This window comes from Phoenix dactylifera, chromosome 2, assembly GCF_051530095.1.
Source record: "Phoenix dactylifera cultivar Ajwa chromosome 2, Ajwa_hap1_PhDact_Kaust_v1.1, whole genome shotgun sequence".
Taxonomy (NCBI): domain Eukaryota; kingdom Viridiplantae; phylum Streptophyta; class Magnoliopsida; order Arecales; family Arecaceae; genus Phoenix; species Phoenix dactylifera.
This window is the reverse complement of record NC_143191.1, coordinates 17,811,647-17,831,764: the sequence shown is the minus strand read 5'-3', so window position 1 is coordinate 17,831,764 and position 20,118 is coordinate 17,811,647. Positions and strand designations below refer to the sequence as shown.

At 40.9% G+C, this 20,118-nt stretch overlaps 1 protein-coding gene across 1 annotated transcript; it reads right to left on the bottom strand.

Moving 5' to 3' along the window:
* Nucleotides 1-12,743: 12,743 nt before the first annotated feature.
* LOC103699768 (uncharacterized) lies at nt 12,744-13,571 on the bottom strand. The gene is made up of 2 exons (XM_039121568.3): nt 13,188-13,571; nt 12,744-12,839 (listed from the first exon to the last, which is right to left on the bottom strand). The coding sequence occupies exons 1-2, from the start codon at nt 13,569-13,571 to the stop codon at nt 12,744-12,746; spliced, it is 480 nt and encodes a 159-aa protein (XP_038977496.1).
* Between the last annotated feature and the right edge of the window lie 6,547 nt (nt 13,572-20,118).

Sequence of the window (20,118 nt, the reverse complement as noted above, 5' to 3'; positions counted from 1 at the left end):
GTTCGAGTCGACTTCGAGACAGCACGAGCCAAAAGACAGTAGCTCAGAAGTTCGGACTCTGAGCACCGAGTCGACTCCCAGAATTTCCGAGTCGACTCGAGTAAGCAAAGTTGAAAAATGCATCCATGGATTCCTTGGGATGAGCCGACTCCAAAAGTGCAAGGTCAGCTCCAGATTTTGGCGAGTCGACTCCGGGTTAAGTCGAGTCGACTCCCAGTCGAGAAGACCACTTTAATTCAAATCTGGAATAGTTGCCGAGCCGACTCCAGAAAAGCATGAGTCGACTCCTGCTACAGTCGAGTCGACTCCAGATCGCGCGAGTCGACTCCGATCCCAACGGAAATTTTGTCAGGAGTTGCAGACTGTGGACAACGGCTCTATTTTTGTCTCTAACGGCTAGATTTCTGGTTCCACGACATGTAAAGCTATAAAATCAAGAGGAGAGCTAGGGGAGACTGAATGGAAGTGGGAGAGAACATTTAGGAAAGAGATTTAGAAGAGATTACAAGAAAAATCTCCCTAAAGCACAAAAGGGCCATTCAAAGCAAAATAGAGAGAAGAAGAGCATCCAAGTGAATCCCAAAGCTTCCTCTTCAACTGTGTGCTGCCTCGGTGATCCTCTACTTCGTGCAAAATCAGAAGAGGGTCAAGTGAAGAAGAAGCCGAGTTCCTCCATCTACGAATTAGTTTGAGGGCTTCTTCTCTTTACCTTACTTATTTATATTTGCTATATCTGCTTAAGTGAGAAGCTTGTATTTGTCTTTAAACCTTTGTTTTAATATCTTGTAACTTGATTCAATCAAGGGATTGAATCAAGGGGTTTAGGTTGTGGTTGGTGAGCCTTTGGGAAAACCAACTGGGTTGATTGTGAACCCGGAAAACAATCGTTGTAAGGTTGTGGTTGGTGAGCCTGTGGGGAAAACCAACTGGGTTTGACTGTGAACCCGGAAAAACAATCGGTTGGTTCTAGTCGGTGAGCCTGTGAAAACCGACCGAGTTCGTTGTAATCTCGCAAAACAACAAGTTGGGTTGTGAGCTTGTAAAACAACCGGCTGTAATCTGTAGGATTATAGTGAAATTCCCAAGAGGTCTTGGAGAGTGGATGTAGGTGCTGGGGTGCACCGAACCACTATATGTTTGTTGTGTTTGTAATGATTCTTGCCATTGTCTAACTTACTCACTTACTTACTTAGATAAATTGCTTGCTTAACTTTTATCCGCGCATCCTTTAGTTGCAAGCATATTCAATCTAGTCACATTCTATACATCAAACTGTTGCTAAGTTTAAATTTCACTGCGCATCTATATAACTTAGCATAATTAATTGAAAAGTTTTAGAAGTAGTCTAAAAGTTTAAAAAGACCCAATTCACCCCCCCTCTTGGGTTGTATCTACTGGGCAACACTTTTATTTTCAGATTTGATTTGTTCATTAAAATCAGAGATCATATGAATTTATTTAGATCTAATCCAAATAATATTATGATTTCAGATTTATTCATATTACTAATCCTAACACAAACATGCATCATATGCATCCAAAATTTTAGATCTAGTTAATCATGCATAATCAGCAATTAAATCAATCATAAAAATACTTTAAATCTAATCTAAACATGTTCATGATTTCAGATTTAATTACAAAAATTAAAACATAAAAGTTTAAACACGAACCTGGCTCTGATACCACTGAAAGGAGATCCTATGTCCTTCGGTGTTAAGCATGCTGAAATTTATTTATTTATTTTTTTTTAAAACCATGGCTGAACTTGATCGGGTTGCCTACGTACCCCTTCATAAGGAGGATCAAGCCATACGTAGTTCTTTTTAAATTTTAAAATGCAGTGGAAAAATTGAATCAAATAATTTAATTCATGCATGCTTACAAGATCAAATCTAGAAATCAGCACCTTAAGAACACATAGGATTATGCCGGAATCGTTTAAACAATTATGCTAAAACTTTCATGCATGATTAACTATCAGATCTGAAACTTAAGAACTCTATTCCGATTAATCTCCGAATATCCATCGAATGGATTCTGGAGATAACTCCGTGAGGAGCCCCAAAAGAGGGTAAAACCTCGGAGAATCAGACCTAGACCCTGACTCCAAAATAAAATATTGATGTGGGATTAATACCTTTTATGATGAAAGAAACTTTTGGATCTGATCATTGACTTCGCAGCCACGCACACAAATGGCCTCTATGAGAAGTACACGCGAAGCTCTAGGTAGATCGTCTTCCGCGGGAGTGCTAGCTCGTGCAGGAACGTTGCAATGGTTGAAACTTTCTCCTTCTAAACACTCAATCTTTGATTGTTCTTCAAGAATATGGAGGATGGACATGAGGAAGAAGGATAAGAAGGGATGGAGGCCCTCAGAGAATTTTTTTAGAATTTTTTGAAACCTCTAAATGTGGTATATCTTGAACCCAAGGCATGAGGGTCTTTTATAGCCAAAAGACCACCCCACGCCTTACACCTAATTTAGCCAACTAATTTGGCTGATAAAATTTCTAAAAAATTCTGGTGGTTTGACAGCTAAGAGGAGATAACATATCCAAATTTTGTGCATTTTGGATCCCTAAAAGATAGGAATTCATGCATCCAAAGTTCAGCCGCAGACCACCCTATTTCATGCACCATGCAATCCCTACAAATTAGAAAAATCATCTAAATCTTTCTATAAATATTTAAGGTGCCATTTTTATAGAAAATATAGCCCCACTCCTCGTCTCTTCTCATGCCAATTTTTGGCCAAAAATAAAGAGAATAGGCGTAGAAAATATTGGGGACAAATTAAGGTGTCATTCTTCTCCAAGAAGATAAGGATGGGTTCCTAAAATTTAGGAATTCTTCTTCTTATCAAATTCTGATTATTTGGACTCATAATCCTCATCAAATAAGGTCTTCTAATTAATTTGGATCAAGCCTAATCCAATTGGATCAAGTTCCATCATTTGGGTCAAGCTCAATCTACTTGGGTTGAACCCAATCCAATTAGGTCAAACCCTGATGCAGCCCAAATTGAATCCTATTCAATTTGGCTCAACCTAAGCCCAATTACTCAATCAAATTGAGTTCATTAGCAATCTAATGGCTAATTAATTCTTCAATAATTCAATAATTATTTTAATGCAACTTTTGCTTTGGATAATTTATCAATTGAATTGACCAAATTACCCCTGAATGATTCTTAATCATCAATCAGCCATTTGATCAACCTAGAAACTTCTATGCGTGTGACCTCATAGGTTCGAACCTAAGCCGGTAGTATAGGAACGTCTTCCTATACTAATCGATGTGACCATCTAGCAATGGTACCTGACGTCCGGATAGGCCGAATATATGCGAAGCAAATATTCTGGAACCCTGGACTATAGTTACTGTATAATTCAATCCCTTTGACTCCTAATGCCAGGATGACTTAGAGCTCACTGTCAACCCTATAATTAGTACATCCATTATGTGATTAACTTTAGATATCTCGTGACTCCTCATTGGGATTACTCTGGCCAAGGTTTTGCTAAATTAATCACAAGACATTATCTCCTGTTTCCAGGAGGGATCAATTCCATCTCGACTCACAACTGATTACGCAAGTACTTGAGTGCACCCAGTGACCTTCCATCACTGAATTAGAAATTCAAGTAGTCCGGTACCAAAGTACAGTGAGTTGCTTGCTAGTCACAGGTTGCGATCTCAGGTCAGAGGGCCAAACTTATACCCATATCCACTCGGAACATCTTTTGACAGTAGAGCATTCCGGAATTGGTCACGTTTACTGAAATGTACTCCTACACTTCACCTGTATGGCATACTAGTGTCTCCACACTTCTTGGTTAAGAGGACAACCAATGTATATGTCACACAACGACCTAATCTCGATAATGTTGTCGTCCTAGTAACAACATATCATTTGGTCGCGAACAAGTTTAAGGACTCAAAGATAAATCCTCCTTTATCATAATATAAGTCCTAAGGACTTCATCATATAAGAGTTAATTTGAAGATGAAATGATGAATAATGCCAAATAATACTTTATTAATTTGTCAATTTATTTACAAAATTCAATCATCAATATGCTGACGATTGACATTTAGGATACAATTTCCAATAATATTGTGATAGGGATCACAATATATCTCACTACCAGTCAGAATAGAATCTATGGGGTCACATACACTAGAGGCATTGACCGATCCGATGGTTGAATCATGATTAAAAATCACAAATAATCAATTCGATTGATAATCAGTTGAAGAAGGAACAATGAAATTAATTAATTGGACTTAAACACAAATCCTACTTCTAGTAGGATTCCTAGAGTCCTAATCGGATTAGGACTAGGAATCCTATTTGGAGTAGGACTGGGATTCCTACTTGGAGTAGGATTCCTACAATCCTAATTAGATTAGAAGTTTTGAATTAAATTTGGATTCCTACTTGGAGTAGGATTCCCAGAGTCCTAATCGGATTAGGACTTTGGATTCAAATTAGAGTCCTAATTGGATTAGGACTAAAGTTAAATAAGTCCTAATTGGATTATGATTTCTTAAGTCCTAATTAATTATTAAACTAATGAATCAACATGACTCCTAATTGGGTTAGGATTGAAGAGTTCAATTGAGTTATGGTTCATTCAAGTTCTAATTGGATTAGGACTAGCATAGATTGAACCCAATTGATTCATGATTTGGTTAAACCCTAATTGGATTAGGACTAAACCAAATAGGGGCATCCTAATCCTCCTTAGAGGATTAGGGCAACACAAGAAGGAGGGGCTCACGCCCCTCCTCCTTTTCTTCCTTGGTGCGGCAACACAAGAGGGGCCGGCGCCCCTCTTGGTAAAATATCAAGGGCTCCAAATTGTAGGAGCCCTAGATGCTTTTAAAAGGAGGTGAGGGGCGGCGCCCTAGTGCATTGAAGTCCTCCTCTTTTCAGCCGTGGCCTCCTCCTCCTCCTCCTTGGTTTTCATCCGCAAGCAAGGGAAGCAAAAAGGAAGTGTTGGCGGCCCTATTCCTCCCTCCTTCTTGGTTCCAACGCATACAAGGGAAAGAGGCTGCAAGGCTTGGTGTTCTTCTTCCTTGAGTTCTCCTTCTTCATCCTCCTCTCTTTGGCATTCAAGGGTTGAACAAAAGGGAGGAGATCAGCCATTAAAACCAATCTCTGCAAGGGAGCTAGCACCCCGGGAAGATTGAAGCGTGTGGATCGACCTATTGCTTCGTGTGGATACCCGTAGAGGCCGGACGCGTGTGCGGCTTCAAGCGAGCCTTCTTCCAAAACCACGATCATCAGTTTGCGGTGATCATTTACCCGCACAAGGTAAAGATCTGATCTTCCTAATGTTTAAAAGGTTTTTAATCCTTATCTATCTACGAACGGTTTTTGAACAACGTTCATACGATGAACGTCGATCCCGCGCATGCCTCTTCCGCTGCATCTGAATTTTTTAAAAAAAAAATTCTGCGGCATGGGCAGGTTCCAACACCGCTAAATCTCTTCAGATGTGTTGGGGCACATCTTCTTGGAGAGATTTATCCCATGCCTAAGGGGTAATAATCCTCTTTTAGAGGTTTCCATGTCGAACCTCTTCAGCACTCCCTCTATGTACATATTCTGTGATAGGACAAGCATCCTCTTAGATCAATCTCTATAGACCTTAATTCCTAAAATATAGAATGCTTTCCCAAGATCTATCATGGAGAATTCCTTAGACAACCAAACCTTGACCTAAGTTAGTATGGGAATATCATTTCCAATTTGAAGGATATCATCCACTCAAAAATAGAGATTATAGATTTTGGCCGGGATCCTTTTCAAATGCTGGGCCACATCATAGGTTTCCTGGATATCTCCCCTTCTTGCTTGGCGCGGGTGCATGCGCTTCTGGCATCTTAGGTGGCGAGTGGAGTTGGGCTCTTGTGTAGCGTGTGTTTTCGGTTGCGTGAAGGCGTGCTTGGCCTCTGTCTGGAGCGGTGGATGTGCCGATGGCGTGGAAGGCTGCTGCTGGGTTCACTGGATCAAAGAAATCTTAGCCGCCTTAGCCTGGGGCCTTGGAAGGATCTGGCCATAGTGACAAGAGCTGGTCACCCCGGAGAGATGGGAAGGAGGGCGGTGGGTGGGTCCATTTTTCCATAGAGTCTTCTTGCCCCCTATTTGATAAAAATACAATAGATGAATAGTCATTCCATGAATAATCATTTTACTATTTTATTTCCTATAAGGAATTAAACATATGAATCCAATCATTTGAAACTTTCCCTATGTTTCCTAACGTTTTCAATAAAACCTTCTCGTAGAAGTATTTTAACAAAGTTTTCGGTGATATTAGTAGATGCTATTCGAACCCTTCCTTTTTTTTTATTTAAGATCTTTTTTTCAATTTTTTTTAGTATATGCGTGAGACACAATCTACTAATTGATCTATATTCAGATACCCTACTATATCATAGTCTCTACTACTAGTATTCAAAATTGAGTGCAAAAGAGTTGGACAAAGATTCCCGACCCAGAGTTCATGACTCAACCACAAATCTGTTGAATAAAGGGGGTACAATACGAGGAATGCAATAGCCCTCCTACTAACCTTCTTATAAACACATGGTTCCTTCTCGTTCTTGATGAAATCAAACGATTTGATTACAGCGTTGAAACGAGTGTTCCAACTCCGAAATACTTGCTTTTGTCCATAGATGGACCTTTGCAGCTTACAGACCTTGTGATCACCATCACAATATCATGATATGCTGCAACAACAACCAATATTCGAATGGACTTCAGCAATGCTAAAGATGAAAAAGTATCATTATAATCAGTGCCTTCGCACTGACTATAACCTTTCGCCACTAGCTTTGCCTTATAGGTCTCTACCTAGCCATCCGAACTTAATTTTCTCTTATAGATCCATTTACACTTAATAGGTACTATACCTTCTGATGGATCTACTAAGGTCTAGACTTGGTTGGAATGCATAGAGTTCATCTCTAACTTCATGGCTTCCAGCCATCTCTCGGAATCGATGTCTAACATTGGCTCGTTGTAGTTATTGGGATCCTTACGTTGATCCCTATCTCCCATGAGAAACACTTCCTCTACATCCTCTGTAAGCATACCTAAGTACCTTTCAGGCAGATGGGAGATCCAACTAGATTTACGAGGTGGAGGAGGTACTACGTGTACTGGCTTAATATGAATAGGTTCTATAGGCACAATGGCTCGTTGCACTTTAGAAACTTTCTCTTTGAGCTCAAATTTTTTCTTACTGTCTCTATCAAGGATAAACTATTTTCCATGAAGATAGCATGTAGGCTCACAAACACTTTGTGATCCTTTGGGACAAAAAATCTTATCCTAATGACTCTTTAGGATATCCTATAAAACGAGCATTACTTGTCCTATCCTCTAACTTATCCGTCTATTGTCGCTTGAGTTGAGCTGGACATCCCCAAATCTTGAGATAACCAAGACTCAGCTTCTTACCATGTCATATTGAAGGGAATTCGAGCATCGTATGCGCCGAGGATTCACCGATTAAGGTGAAAGTATGCAATTTGAAAACAATTTTCAGCGAAATAAAATAGGGCTGTTCAAAATAGCCCATTGCAAAATTTGGATCTGATCCAATCCTACGAAATTCCCAAATGAATCCACAGGATATGTGATAGAAATTTTCACGCATGGATCACATCGTATGTGTTCTTGAATTGAGATCAAATCTCAACTCCAAAAACTGAAAATAGAACACTAACCTTTTAGCAGGTTGGTTCTAGCTTGCTGCTCCACAACCGCACAAGCGTTCGGCCTCTACAAGTAATCCACGCAAGGCCTCTAGATCAACCGGCGTCCCGGGGAGTGCTAGCTCGTACGGATGTAGCAGGCGGCCTAGAGAGAGGGAGAGAACTAGGAGAAAGAGGACTAGCTACCCTTTCCTTCAATCTTTTCTTTTTCCTTTCTTTTTCTTACAATAGGAACTCTCAAAGCTCACTTCATTCTTTCCCAACCAGTGTCAAAACACCAAATACTCTAAGCCAGATCCTTTTTTTTTCTCTACAAAGATGGCAGCCATCTCCCCTATTTATAGAGGGAGAGAAAGTCCAACAAAGGGGCTCACTTGCCACATGTCAAGCATGCATGATGCCACGTGTCCTGGTGCTCATGATGGCCTATAAAACTCTCATGAAGTGTGATTGGATGGCTATGAGAAAGAATCTCAGTTTAGGGGATGAGGTGCCCTGGAGGGTGGAGATGACACACATGCACTGTGCCACATGTCCAGGACGCGGGCCCCGCAGGCTGGATGGATAAGCTCAAAGCCAATCCAAGGTGTGAGGTGTCCTGTAAAGAGTACAAATCTAATTTGAACTCTACCACAGGGCTAGGATTTATCCAGTATTCAGTCCTCACATTCACACGAGGTGTGGGTCCCACTCAAGGACATAAGGTGGGACCTACGCAAAGGGTAAAAGGGGAAAAGAAGATGGTCCCAACCCTATATAAAGTAAAAGAGTTCTAATCAACCTTTTAGCTAGTCAAATCTGATTTGACTCGAACCCAATGAAATTGAACACCGAATCACATTTAATGTCAATTGTGGTTTGACCTAACTTCCTCCACTCAATCTAATTGAATCTAATTGATGATCCAATCACCAATTGGTCTCTCCAATATGAGCAACAATTTGCTCAGGGTATAACAGTTAATCACATTGATCATTTTACCCTTTCATGATTCTCAGCCAGAAATGATCGATCCAGAAAAAGCCTCCAAGCGTGTGACCTCACAAGTTCGAACTTAAGCTGGTAGCACAGGAACACTTTCTGTACCAATGATGTAACCATCTAGCAATGGGACCCGACATCCAGATAAGCCGAAATAGATGCAGAGCAACATTCTAGAACCTATGGATTATGGTTACCGCATAATTCATCCTCTTGACCAGAAAATGTCCAGGATGGGTTCAGAGTCTGTCTACCCTGAAACGATCCACCCGAAAATATGTTTCAATTCAATAAGTCAAGTGATAGTGATTTGACTTTTTCTGGTCAGGATACTACTTAATTGAAAACACAAGACATTCATCCTTATTTATAAGGGAGGTCAATCCCATCTTGATCTACAACTGACCACCACAAGTACTTAGCTGGACTCAGAAACCTTCCGTTGCTAGATTAGAAATTCAGGTAGTTCGGCACCAAAGTACAGTGAGTTGCTTGCAAGCCAACGGTTGCAATCTTAGGTCTCAAGGATACATATACCCATATCCACTCGAAACAACTCTTGACAAGAGAGAGTCCGTCAATTGGTCACGTTCAGTGAACGTACACTATCATTCACCTGTATACCATACTAGTATCTCTATGCTCTTTGGTTTGGAAGACAACCAACAAATATGATACACCATTACCTAAGTCCGATAATACTATTGTCCTATTAATAGTATATCATACGGTCATGAACATTTAAGGACCTGTGTGACAAAATCATATTTCATTACACAAAGCAGTCCTAAGGACTTCATCACATCGGAGTTTGTGAAGATGTTCTGGTGATGAATAAATACCATGTTATTTATGATTGATTTAAATACATTTACAATCAACAATTGATTGGATTTAGGACATAATTTCCAACAACTCGCACTTGACCTAAAGCCAATTAGTACAGTATCGTATACCCATCGTCAAGTAATGATGGTCAAACTCCTTTACACTGAGGGCCTTAGTGAAGGGGTCGGCTAAGTTATCCTTCCTATCAATCTTTTGAAGATCAACGTCACCTCGTTCTACTATCTCACGAACCAGGTGATACCGGCGCAGAATGTGCTTGGTGCGCTAGTGTGCCTTTGGTTCCTTAGCTTGAGCGATAGCCCCAGTGCTATCACAGTATAGTAGGACTGATCCATCAGCGGAGGATGCAACTCCTAGCTTAGCAATGAACTTCCGTAACCAGACAGCTTCTTTGGCGGCATCAGATGTAGCAATGTATTCAGCCTCGCATACAGAGTCTGCCATGGTATGCTGCTTGGAACTTTTCCAGCACACGGCCCCACCTAATAGGGTAAACACATAACCAGACACAGACTTGCTATCATCATGGTCTGATTGAAAACTTGAATCGGTATAACCGACAATCAACTCAGTATCTCCATAAACGAGCCACTTATCCTTAGTATTTTTCAAATACTTAGGGATAGTCTTTACAACCTTCCAGTGGCTCTCTCCTGGGTCAGATTGGTACCTACTCACTACTCCTAGTGAATACGCCACATCTGGTCTAGTACATGTCATAGCATACATAATAGATCCTACAGCAGAGGCATATGGAATTCTACTCATACGCTTTCTTTCTTGGGGAGTTGTCGAGCAATCTCCTTTAGAAAGAGTGATTTCATGACCTATTGGAAGATGGCCTTTCTTGAAATTTTCCATACTGAACCGTTTCAGCACAATATCTATGTACGTAGACTGGGATAACCCAAGCAACCTTTTAGACCTATCCCTATAGATCTTCATCCCTAGGATGTAGGATTCATCTTCTAGATCTTTCATGGAGAATTGTGATGACAGCCAGATCTTTATTTCCTGTAGTGCAGGAATGTCATTCCCTATTAAAAGAATATCAACCACATACAGTACAAAAAACATCACTACTGAACTATTTACCCACTTATATATGCAAGGTTTCTCTCCGTTCCTAACGAAGCTATATGTCTTGATCACCATATCAAAGCGTATGTTCCAACTCCGATAAGCCTGCTTCAGTCCGTATAAGGACTTCTGAAGCTTGCATACCTTAGACTCATCTGCAGAAATAAAACCTTCAGACTGTATTATATACACCTGCTCCTCTAAATCTTCATTCAGAAAAGTGGTTTTAACATCCATCTGCCAAATCTCTAAGTCCAGATGTGCAGCTATCGCAAGCATTATCCGAATGAATTTCAGCATTACGACAGGAGAAAACGTCTCATCATAGTCTATGCCATAACGTTGGCGAAATCCTTTGGCAACCAGTCGGGCTTTGTAGGTTTCCACATTTCCATCTGCGCCTCTCTTCCTCTTGAAGATCCATTTACACCCAATGGGTTTGATTCCTTCAGGTGGGTCAACCAATGTCCATACATCATTGACCTCAATGGACTCCATTTCGAATTTTATGGCATTAAGCCATTTCTCAGAATCAGACCTTTGCATAGCATCCATGTAGGTGACGGGATCCTCTGTGTTCTCATCGAGACCAACAGGTTCGCCGTCCTGGACCAGAAAACTATAGTTTCTGTCCGGCTGATGCGGTACTCTACCGTATCGCCTCACGAATGTTTCTATAATGGGTTCTAGATCTGATCTAATCAAATCCGGTTCTTTAGTCTGTACTGGTTCTTCTATACGTTGGACTTCATCAAGTGCAACATCAGAGCTGTTCGTTCCTTCACCAAGGAATTCCTTCTCAAGGAAAACAACCCTATTACAGACAAACAACTTTTGCGTATCAGTATTATAGAAGTAAAACCCTAAGGTTTCTTTTGGATATCCGACGAAGAAACAATTATCAGACTTGGATTCCAGCTTATTTGCTTTCAAACGCTTGACATAGGCCTTACACCCCCAAACTCTTAGGTGAGTGATCACTGGCTTACGCCCAGTCCACATCTCATGTGGTGTTTTAATCACAGACTTACTAGAAACCTTATTTAAGATATAGCAGGCAGATTCTAGAGCATATCCCCAAAAGGATAAAGGCAGGCTAGCGAAATCCATCATGGACCGGACCATGTCTAACAGAGTCCTATTCCTTCTTTCAGATACACCGTTATGCTGAGGTGTTCCAGGAAGGGTCCACTGAGACAGAATTCCATTCTCTTTCAGATAAGTCAAGAAATCATTGGAGAGATATTTCCCTCCTCGATCAGATCGAAGAATTTTAATATGCTTTCCAGTTTATTTTTCTACTTCATTACGGTATAATTTGAACATTTCAAAAGACTCAGACTTATGCCTCATAAGAAACACATGCCCGTACCTAGACAGGTCGTCTGTAAACGTAATGAAATAGTTGTACCCTTCTCCGGCACTTGTACTCATAGGTCCACATACATCCATATGTACGAGTCCTAGAATATCCGTGGCTCTCTCACCTTTTCCAGTAAAGGGTGATTTGGTCATTTTACCAAGAAGACAAGACTCACAAGTTGGAAATGATTCAAAATCATTAATATTCAGAATACCCAACTTGGCCAACTTGTTGATCCTGTTCTTGTTAATATATCCTAGCTGGCAATGCCATAGGTAGGTATCACAGATATTATCTATCCTAGGTCGCTTACTTAATGTGTACATTACACTAACAGGATGTGATATTGTGTAAATGCTATTTATTAATTGTCCATCAACCATAATAACACCATATACAATGATATTACAAGAACGATTCTTTATTGATATTTCATAACCGTTTTGGGTTAAGAGCCCTATAGAAATGACGTTCATTAAGAACGACGGACAAAAGTGACAGTCACTTAAGGCGATTACATGAGAATTGAAAACTAACTTAAGATCTTCCAATGCTAGAACTGGAACAGTCCTTCCATCTCCAACATTCAGGAATCTCTCATTATCCTCAAATCTCTTATTGACTTGCAGTCCCTGTAATGAATTGCAAATATTATAAGGACTTCCGGTATCCAATACCCAGGTCAATTTATCACATATGGAGAAATTTCAATGCTAGAATTGAAAACTAACTAAAGATCTTCCAATGCTAGAACTGGAACAGTCCTTCCATCTCCAACATTCAGGAACCTCTCATTATCCTCAAATCTCTTATTGACCTGCAGTCCCTGTAATAAATTGCAAATATTATAAGGACTTCCGGTATCCAATACCCAGGTCAATTTATCACATATGGAGAAATTACAAGGAGTTATCATATAAGTACCTTGCCTAGCAACTTTTTGCTCATTTCTCCTTGGCCTGTTTGGATCAAGGGTGGCTACATACAGAGGACAGTTCCTTTTCCAGTGTCCTGATTTCTGACAGTGGTAGCACACCGCCTTTCTAGGGTCAGCCCGCTTTCTTATCATCTGATAAGATGTCCCGATACTTAGCACCTTTCTCTTCCTTTTATTTTTATTTTTATTTTTATTTTTCCCTTTCCCAAAGGGACGACGTCCTGCCCCACTACCAACCACATTAACCGGCCCTTTCTTGAGCTGGTTATCCTTCTCAAAGTTCTGCAACAACCCCAAAAGATCATGGAAGTTGAGTACAGGCTTTGTCATTCTATAATGAGTAAGGAATAATCGGTAGGAATCAGGCAAGGAATTCAAAATCGCGTCCTTTTCCAATTGTTCATGCAGGAAAAAGGCGAGTTTGCTCAGGCGCTCTATCAACTCGATCATGTACAGTACATGGTCCATAACAGAGGCTCCTTCCTTGAGTTTGGCGTTGAAGATACAACAACTGGTACTATACCTTTTATCGTCATCAGGGACGCCAAACGATTCATTCAACACTTGAATGATCTCGTTCGGTTGAGCACTCTCGAATCTCCATGAGAATTCGTCGCTCATTGCCGCTAGCATAATACACCGGACAGTGATCCAATCACTCGTCCATTTCTGGTAAGCGTCACGGACTGCTACCCGTGCATTAGCAGGAGGCAATTCAGATGCCGGATCAGTAATTATATAAATGGTCCTCTTGTATTCCAGGACAATCTTAAGCTTTCTAAGCCAAATTGAAAAGTTGGGACTGGTCAACTTATCATTATCTAATAATGACCAAAGTGATAATTGAGTGGCCATTTCTGTAAAAAATGACAACAAAGCCTAAACAGTAAATGAATCAATATAATCAAAAAAATTAAGATTTTAGTCCAAAGATCCTCCCACCATTTTGTACGAATCAATAGCCTCTACTTTAATCCGAAGAATTACTCCTAATTCTTTAGCGGGTACCGAAATCCACATAGACTATAGATGGGCCCGAGTGTGTCTCGGCTAACCCATCTGTATCTAAGGGTAGGTTCATAACCAATTGTTTCACCAAACAACTCCCAGTAATATTCTTTTGCCACAGGCCACTTCAGTAGGTGTGTGTCACCTCCACTGAAAATCCTGGTCAGGTCCAACCATCAACTTGCTGCAATAAGTTCATCACATCAGTAGATGACCAAGCCCGAGTGTGGCTCGGCTCACCTGACCATCTATTTAATGGATGCTACCAATTCAACATTAATTGAGTGACAATCCCAATAGCCGATGAGCACCAGGCGTGTATCGCCTCCAATGATCATAAACATATCGGACTCATTATCATTTCAACGCAATGGGAGACTATGACACGGTCATCTTCCATTAACCACACCATTTTTAAGAACCTGATAATTTAGAGGATTTTTATGAAACAGAAAAAGCTGACTAACCTTGATCCTCCCACTGACTTCTTCAAATCAGAGGTTAATAAGAACATGTTTGAGTCAGTGCACCTAAATCGGTCCGACCGATTTCATTATTTGGCATGGGTCAACAAGAGTTAATCAGAGATCTGATCAACAGAGATTCACCTAGATGGCCAGGTAAGTGGAATCAACAGAAGGGTATGCCATTAACTTGACTGGACCAAAATCCAGCAAGTAGCTCCCAATTAAAAACCTACTGATAACAGTTGCCTTAGGCACCAACTAGTTCATCAATTTCAATTCGATCAATATCAAAACTCAGTGCTCAACCGCGGAGCCTAAATCAACATCCATTTGGTCTTATCAAGAGACATGAACTTGATCAACTACAACTATTAATCAACTACAACTATTGCAAAGATCAAGAGTTACCTTGATCGAATCCAAAGTAAACATTTTAAATTAGATTTGACCAGTTATTCTTCCATATTTTGATTTTGACCATTGGGTCTAACCCAACCAGATTTGATTTAGATAACCCATTACCCCCATGATTTATGCAATGTCTTAGATGTTTAAATCACATTTAAAATCTAGGATTGTTGCCCAGATAGACAACCCAAGAGGGGGGGGTGAATTGGGTTTTAAAATAATTTTAACTATTAAAGCGTTTGTGGGTGACTAATTAATGCTTTTTACAAGATGATTAATTAGTTGCTGTGATGTGTATGAAATGAGAGTAATGGTAAGAGACAAGCAATCACAAACACAAAGCTTTTATAGTGGTTCGGAGCTAACCCTTGCTCCTACGTCCACTCCCCAAGTCTCTCTTGGGAATTCACTATAACCCCTTGGATTACAGCCGGTTGTTTTCCAAGCTCACAACCAAACTTGTTGTTTTACGAGCTCACAACGAACTCGGTCGGCTTTTCCAGGCTCACCGACTAGAACCAACCCCGATTGTTTTTCCGGAATCACAATCGAACCCTTACACGTTGGTTTTACACTCGGCTCACCAACCAACCTCAATACTCTTGATTCAATGCCCCGATTGAACCAAGCAAAGACAAAGGTGTAGATAAAAGAGACAAACAGAAAAATACAGCTTCTCAAAAGCAGATAAATGGCAATATGAACAATAACGAAGTTAAGAGCCCTCAAACGCTTTTAAGTTGGAGAAGAGGAAGGGCTTCTTGAACTTCGGGTCTCCTCTTGAATGTGTAGTCGACTTGAATGCAGGAGAAGGCTCTTTCAATGTTGGAAAGAAGTGGGTGGATGCAGTTAATGCTGCTCTTCCCTCTTTTTCGTTGAAGAACAAGTTGCAGAGATTGAAAGCTTGATTACTTGGAGTGGAATGGTTGTTCTTCTTTTTGCTACAGTCCTCTGTGGCTATTTAAACCAACCCCCACGGAAACTAGCCGTTAGAGAACTTTTTCTGCCCGTTCTGCACACTCTGTACAGTCTAACAATGTGTCCGTTGGTGGGTTGGAGTCGACTCGTGCGATCAGGAGTCGACTCGTCTGTAGCGGGAGTCGACTCATACTTTTCCGGAGTCGACTCTGCAACTGTTCCAGATTTGAATTAAAGTTGCCTTCACGACTGGGAGTCGACTCGTCTTGACCCAGAGTCGACTCGCCAACTTCTGGAGCTGACTTGGCTTTCTCGGAGTCGGCTCATCCCATGAAGTCCGTGGACGTATTTTTGAATTTGGTCCACTCGAGTCGACTCGACTGTCCTGGGAGTCGACTCGGCTCTCAGTTTTCGAAACTTGGTCTTCTGCCCTTTTGATGTGAAGCTGCCTTGGAGTCGACTCTAGCTGTCTGGGAGTCGACTCGAATCTCAGAGGCAGTAACTTGGTCTTCTGTCTTCTTTGTGGTCGCGGAGTCTCGGAGTCGACTCGCGTAATGCGGGAGTCGACTCGAATCTCAGAGTCCAGAATCTGCCCTCTGACTTTTTCTTTGGAGTCGACCTGCCAACCATCGGAGTCGACTCGCGTTCCACTGGAGTCGACTCGAATCTCAGACCCGAAAACTGCTCTCTGACTTTTTCTTTGTATTCCTCTTGGAGTCGACTCTTACTACCCTGGAGTCGACTCGGTGAACCTCGGAGTCGACTCGCACACTTCGGGAGTCGACTCGTTGACAGGTTCTGAGTTGAAGCTTTCAGTTCGTCTGTCTGTTCTCAGTCGAAGTCGACTCGTACTGATCCGGAGTCGACTCGAGCTCGTGCCAGTGAACTTGATACGCTTGGAGTCGACTCGTGATACTCTGGAGTCGACTCGAGTCTCAGACTTTGGTTCAAGCTGACTTCTTAACTTATCCAAAAATTATGAACCAAGTCTTGAGACACTTAGACAAGATTTTCACTGAAACACTTAATTGAATTCATTAGTAAACAAGAAATATATTCAAATGCTTTGAGCTCATCAAAATCAAAAAGGGTTTTAATCAATCACTCCACAAGGATCTATATCAATACTTAATTCACAATTAAGTGTATCGCATTATTCATGTCTTATCTTGGTTTTGCATGCATTACAACTTTGAATCATTAAAACCCCTTTTAATGTTCAAGTTAAATGGTTTCCACATGCATACAAACATGTCTATTCATCATATGAATAACATCATGAAATAAAATAATCTAACTATATAATATGCAAAAGATTATATTTCATATAAATCTGACGAGTAGCACAATTGTCGACAACTTCAGAAGACTTGTCGACAATAGTGAAGAAGGGGTCAACAACTATATCAGGCTTGTTGACAACTACAATCAGAGGTTAACAATTGAAAGATATTCTTGTCGACCACTAAGTCGGCTTAACTGTAGAGTTGTCGACCACTAAATGTAACTTGTCGACAACTGTACACGGCGACTGTGAAACAGAAAACTGATTCAGACTTTGAAACCCTTTTCAAATCCAAATCATTCTCTCTCGAGTTCACACATGCATGAAAACTTTGATATCCCAAAGCGTCTGGACGAGCTCTGATACCAATTGAAGGGAATTCGAGCATCGTATGCGCCGAGGATTCACCGATTAAGGTGAAAGTATGCAATTTGAAAACAATTTTCAGCGGAATAAAATAGGGTTGTTCAAAACAGCCCATTGCAAACTTTGGATCTGATCCAATCCTACGAAATTCCCAAATGAATCCACAGGATATGTGATAGAAATTTTCACGCATGGATCACATCGTATGTGTTCTTGAATTGAGATCAAATCTCAACTCCAAAAACTGAAAACAGAACACTAACCTTTTAGCAGGTTGGTTCTAGCTTGCTGCTCCACAACCGCACAAGCGTCCGGCCTCTACAAGTAATCCACGCAAGGCCTCTAGATCAACCGGCATCCCGGGGAGTGCTAGCTCGAAGGGATGCAGCAGGCGGCCTAGAGAGAGGGAGAGAACTAGGAGGAAGAGGACTAGCTACCCTTTCCTTCAATCTTTTCTTTTTCCTTTCTTTTTCTTACAACAGGAACTCTCAAAGCTCACTTCATTCTTTCCCAACCGGTGTCAAAACACCAAATACTCTAAGCCAGATCCTTTTTTTTTCTCTACAAAGATGGCAGCCATCTCCCCTATTTATAGAGGGAGAGAAAGTCCAACAAAGGGGCTCACTTGCCACATGTCAAGCATGCATGATGCCACGTGTCCTGGTGCTCATGATGGCCTATAAAACTCTCATGAAGTGTGATTGGATGGCTATGAGAAAGAATCTCAGTTTAGGGGGTGAGGTGCCCTGGAGGGTAGATGTGACACACATGCACTGTGCCACATGTCCAGGACGCGGGCCCCGCAGGCTGGATGGATAAGCTCAAAGCCAATCCAAGGTGTGAGGTGTCCTGTAGGGTGGAGGTGGCACACATGCACTATGCCATATGTCCAGGACGTGGGCCCCGTAGGCTAGATGGATAAGCTCAAAACCAATCCAAGGTGTGAGGTGTCCTGTAAAGAGTACAAATCTAATTTGAACTCTACCACAGGGCTAGGATGCATCTAGTATGCAGTCCTCACATGCATCACGAGGTGTAGATCCCACTCAAGGACATAAGGTGGGACCTATGCAAAGGGTAAAAGGGGAAAAGAAGATGGTCCCAACCCTATATAAAGGAAAAGGGTTCTAATCAACCTTTTAGCTAGTCAAATCTGATTTGACTCGAACCCAATGGAATTGAACACCGAATCACATTTAATGTCAATTGTGGTTTGACCTAACTTCCTTCACTCAATCTAATTGAGTCTAATTGGTGATCCAGTCACCAATTGGTCTCTCCAATATGAGCAACAATTTGCTCACGGTATAACGGTTAATCACATTGATCATTTTATCCTTTCATGACTCTCAGCCAGAAATGATCGATCCAGAAAAAGCCTCAAAGTGTGTGACCTCACAGGTTCGAACTTAAGCTGGTAGCACAGAAACACTTTCTGTACCAATCGATGTAACCATCTTGCAATGGGACCCGACGTCCAGATAAGCTGAAATAAATGCAGAGCAACATTCTAGAACCTATGGACTATGGTTACCGCATAATTCATCCTCTTGACTAGAAAATGCCCAGGATGGGTTCAGAGTCTGTCTATCCTGAAATGATCCATCCGAAAATATATTTCAATTCAATAAGTCAAGTGATAGTGATTTGACTTTTTCTGGCCAGGGTACTACTTAATTTAAAACACAAGGCATTCACCCTTATTTCTAAGGGAGGTCAATCCCATCTTGATCTGCAACTGACTACCACAAGTACTTGAGTGGACCCAGAAACCTTCCGTTGCTAGATTAGAAATCCAGGTAGTCCAGCACCAAAGTACAGTGAGTTGCTTGCAAGCCACCGGTTGCAATCTCAGGTCTAAAGGACACATATATCCATAGCCACTTGAACAACTCTTGATAAGAGAGAGTCCGTCAATTGGTCACGTTCAGTGAACGTACACTACCATTCACCTGTATACCATACTAGTATCTCTATACTCTTTGGTTTGGAAGACAACCAACAAATATGATACACAATGACCTATGCCCGATAATCCTATTGTCCTATTAATAGTATATCATACGGTCATAAACTTTTAAGGACCTGTGTGATAAAATTATATTTCATTACACAAAGCAGTCGTAAGGACTTCATCACATCGGAGTTTGTGAAGATGCTCTGGTGATGAATAAATACCATGTTATTTATAATTAATTCAAATACATTTATAATCAACAATTGATTGGATTTAGGACACAATTCTCAAAACATATCTCATATGGTGTGGTAGGAACATACTTTAGAGGAAACTCTATTCAATAAGTAAATAGCTAAAAATAGGGCATCTCTCTAAAGAAACAAGGATAAATCAGTGAAGCTCATCATGGACCGGACCATATCCAATAGAGTCTGATTCCTCCTCTCTGACACCCCGTTGAGCTGAGGTATACCAGGAGGGGTCCATTATGAAACTATATCATCCTCCTTGAGATAATCACGAAACTCTCTATTAAGGTGTTCACCTCCTCGATCCGATCGAAGAACCTTAATGAGTTTTCCCGTTTGTTTTTCTACTTCATATCTAAACTTTTTGAACCTTTCAAAAGTTTCAGATTTGTGTCTCATACACATATCCATACCATAAGAAATCATCGGTAAATGAAGTAAAAATTACAACCTCTAGCCTGCACATTGAATGGGCCACACACATCAGTATGTACTAGGGTAAGTACTT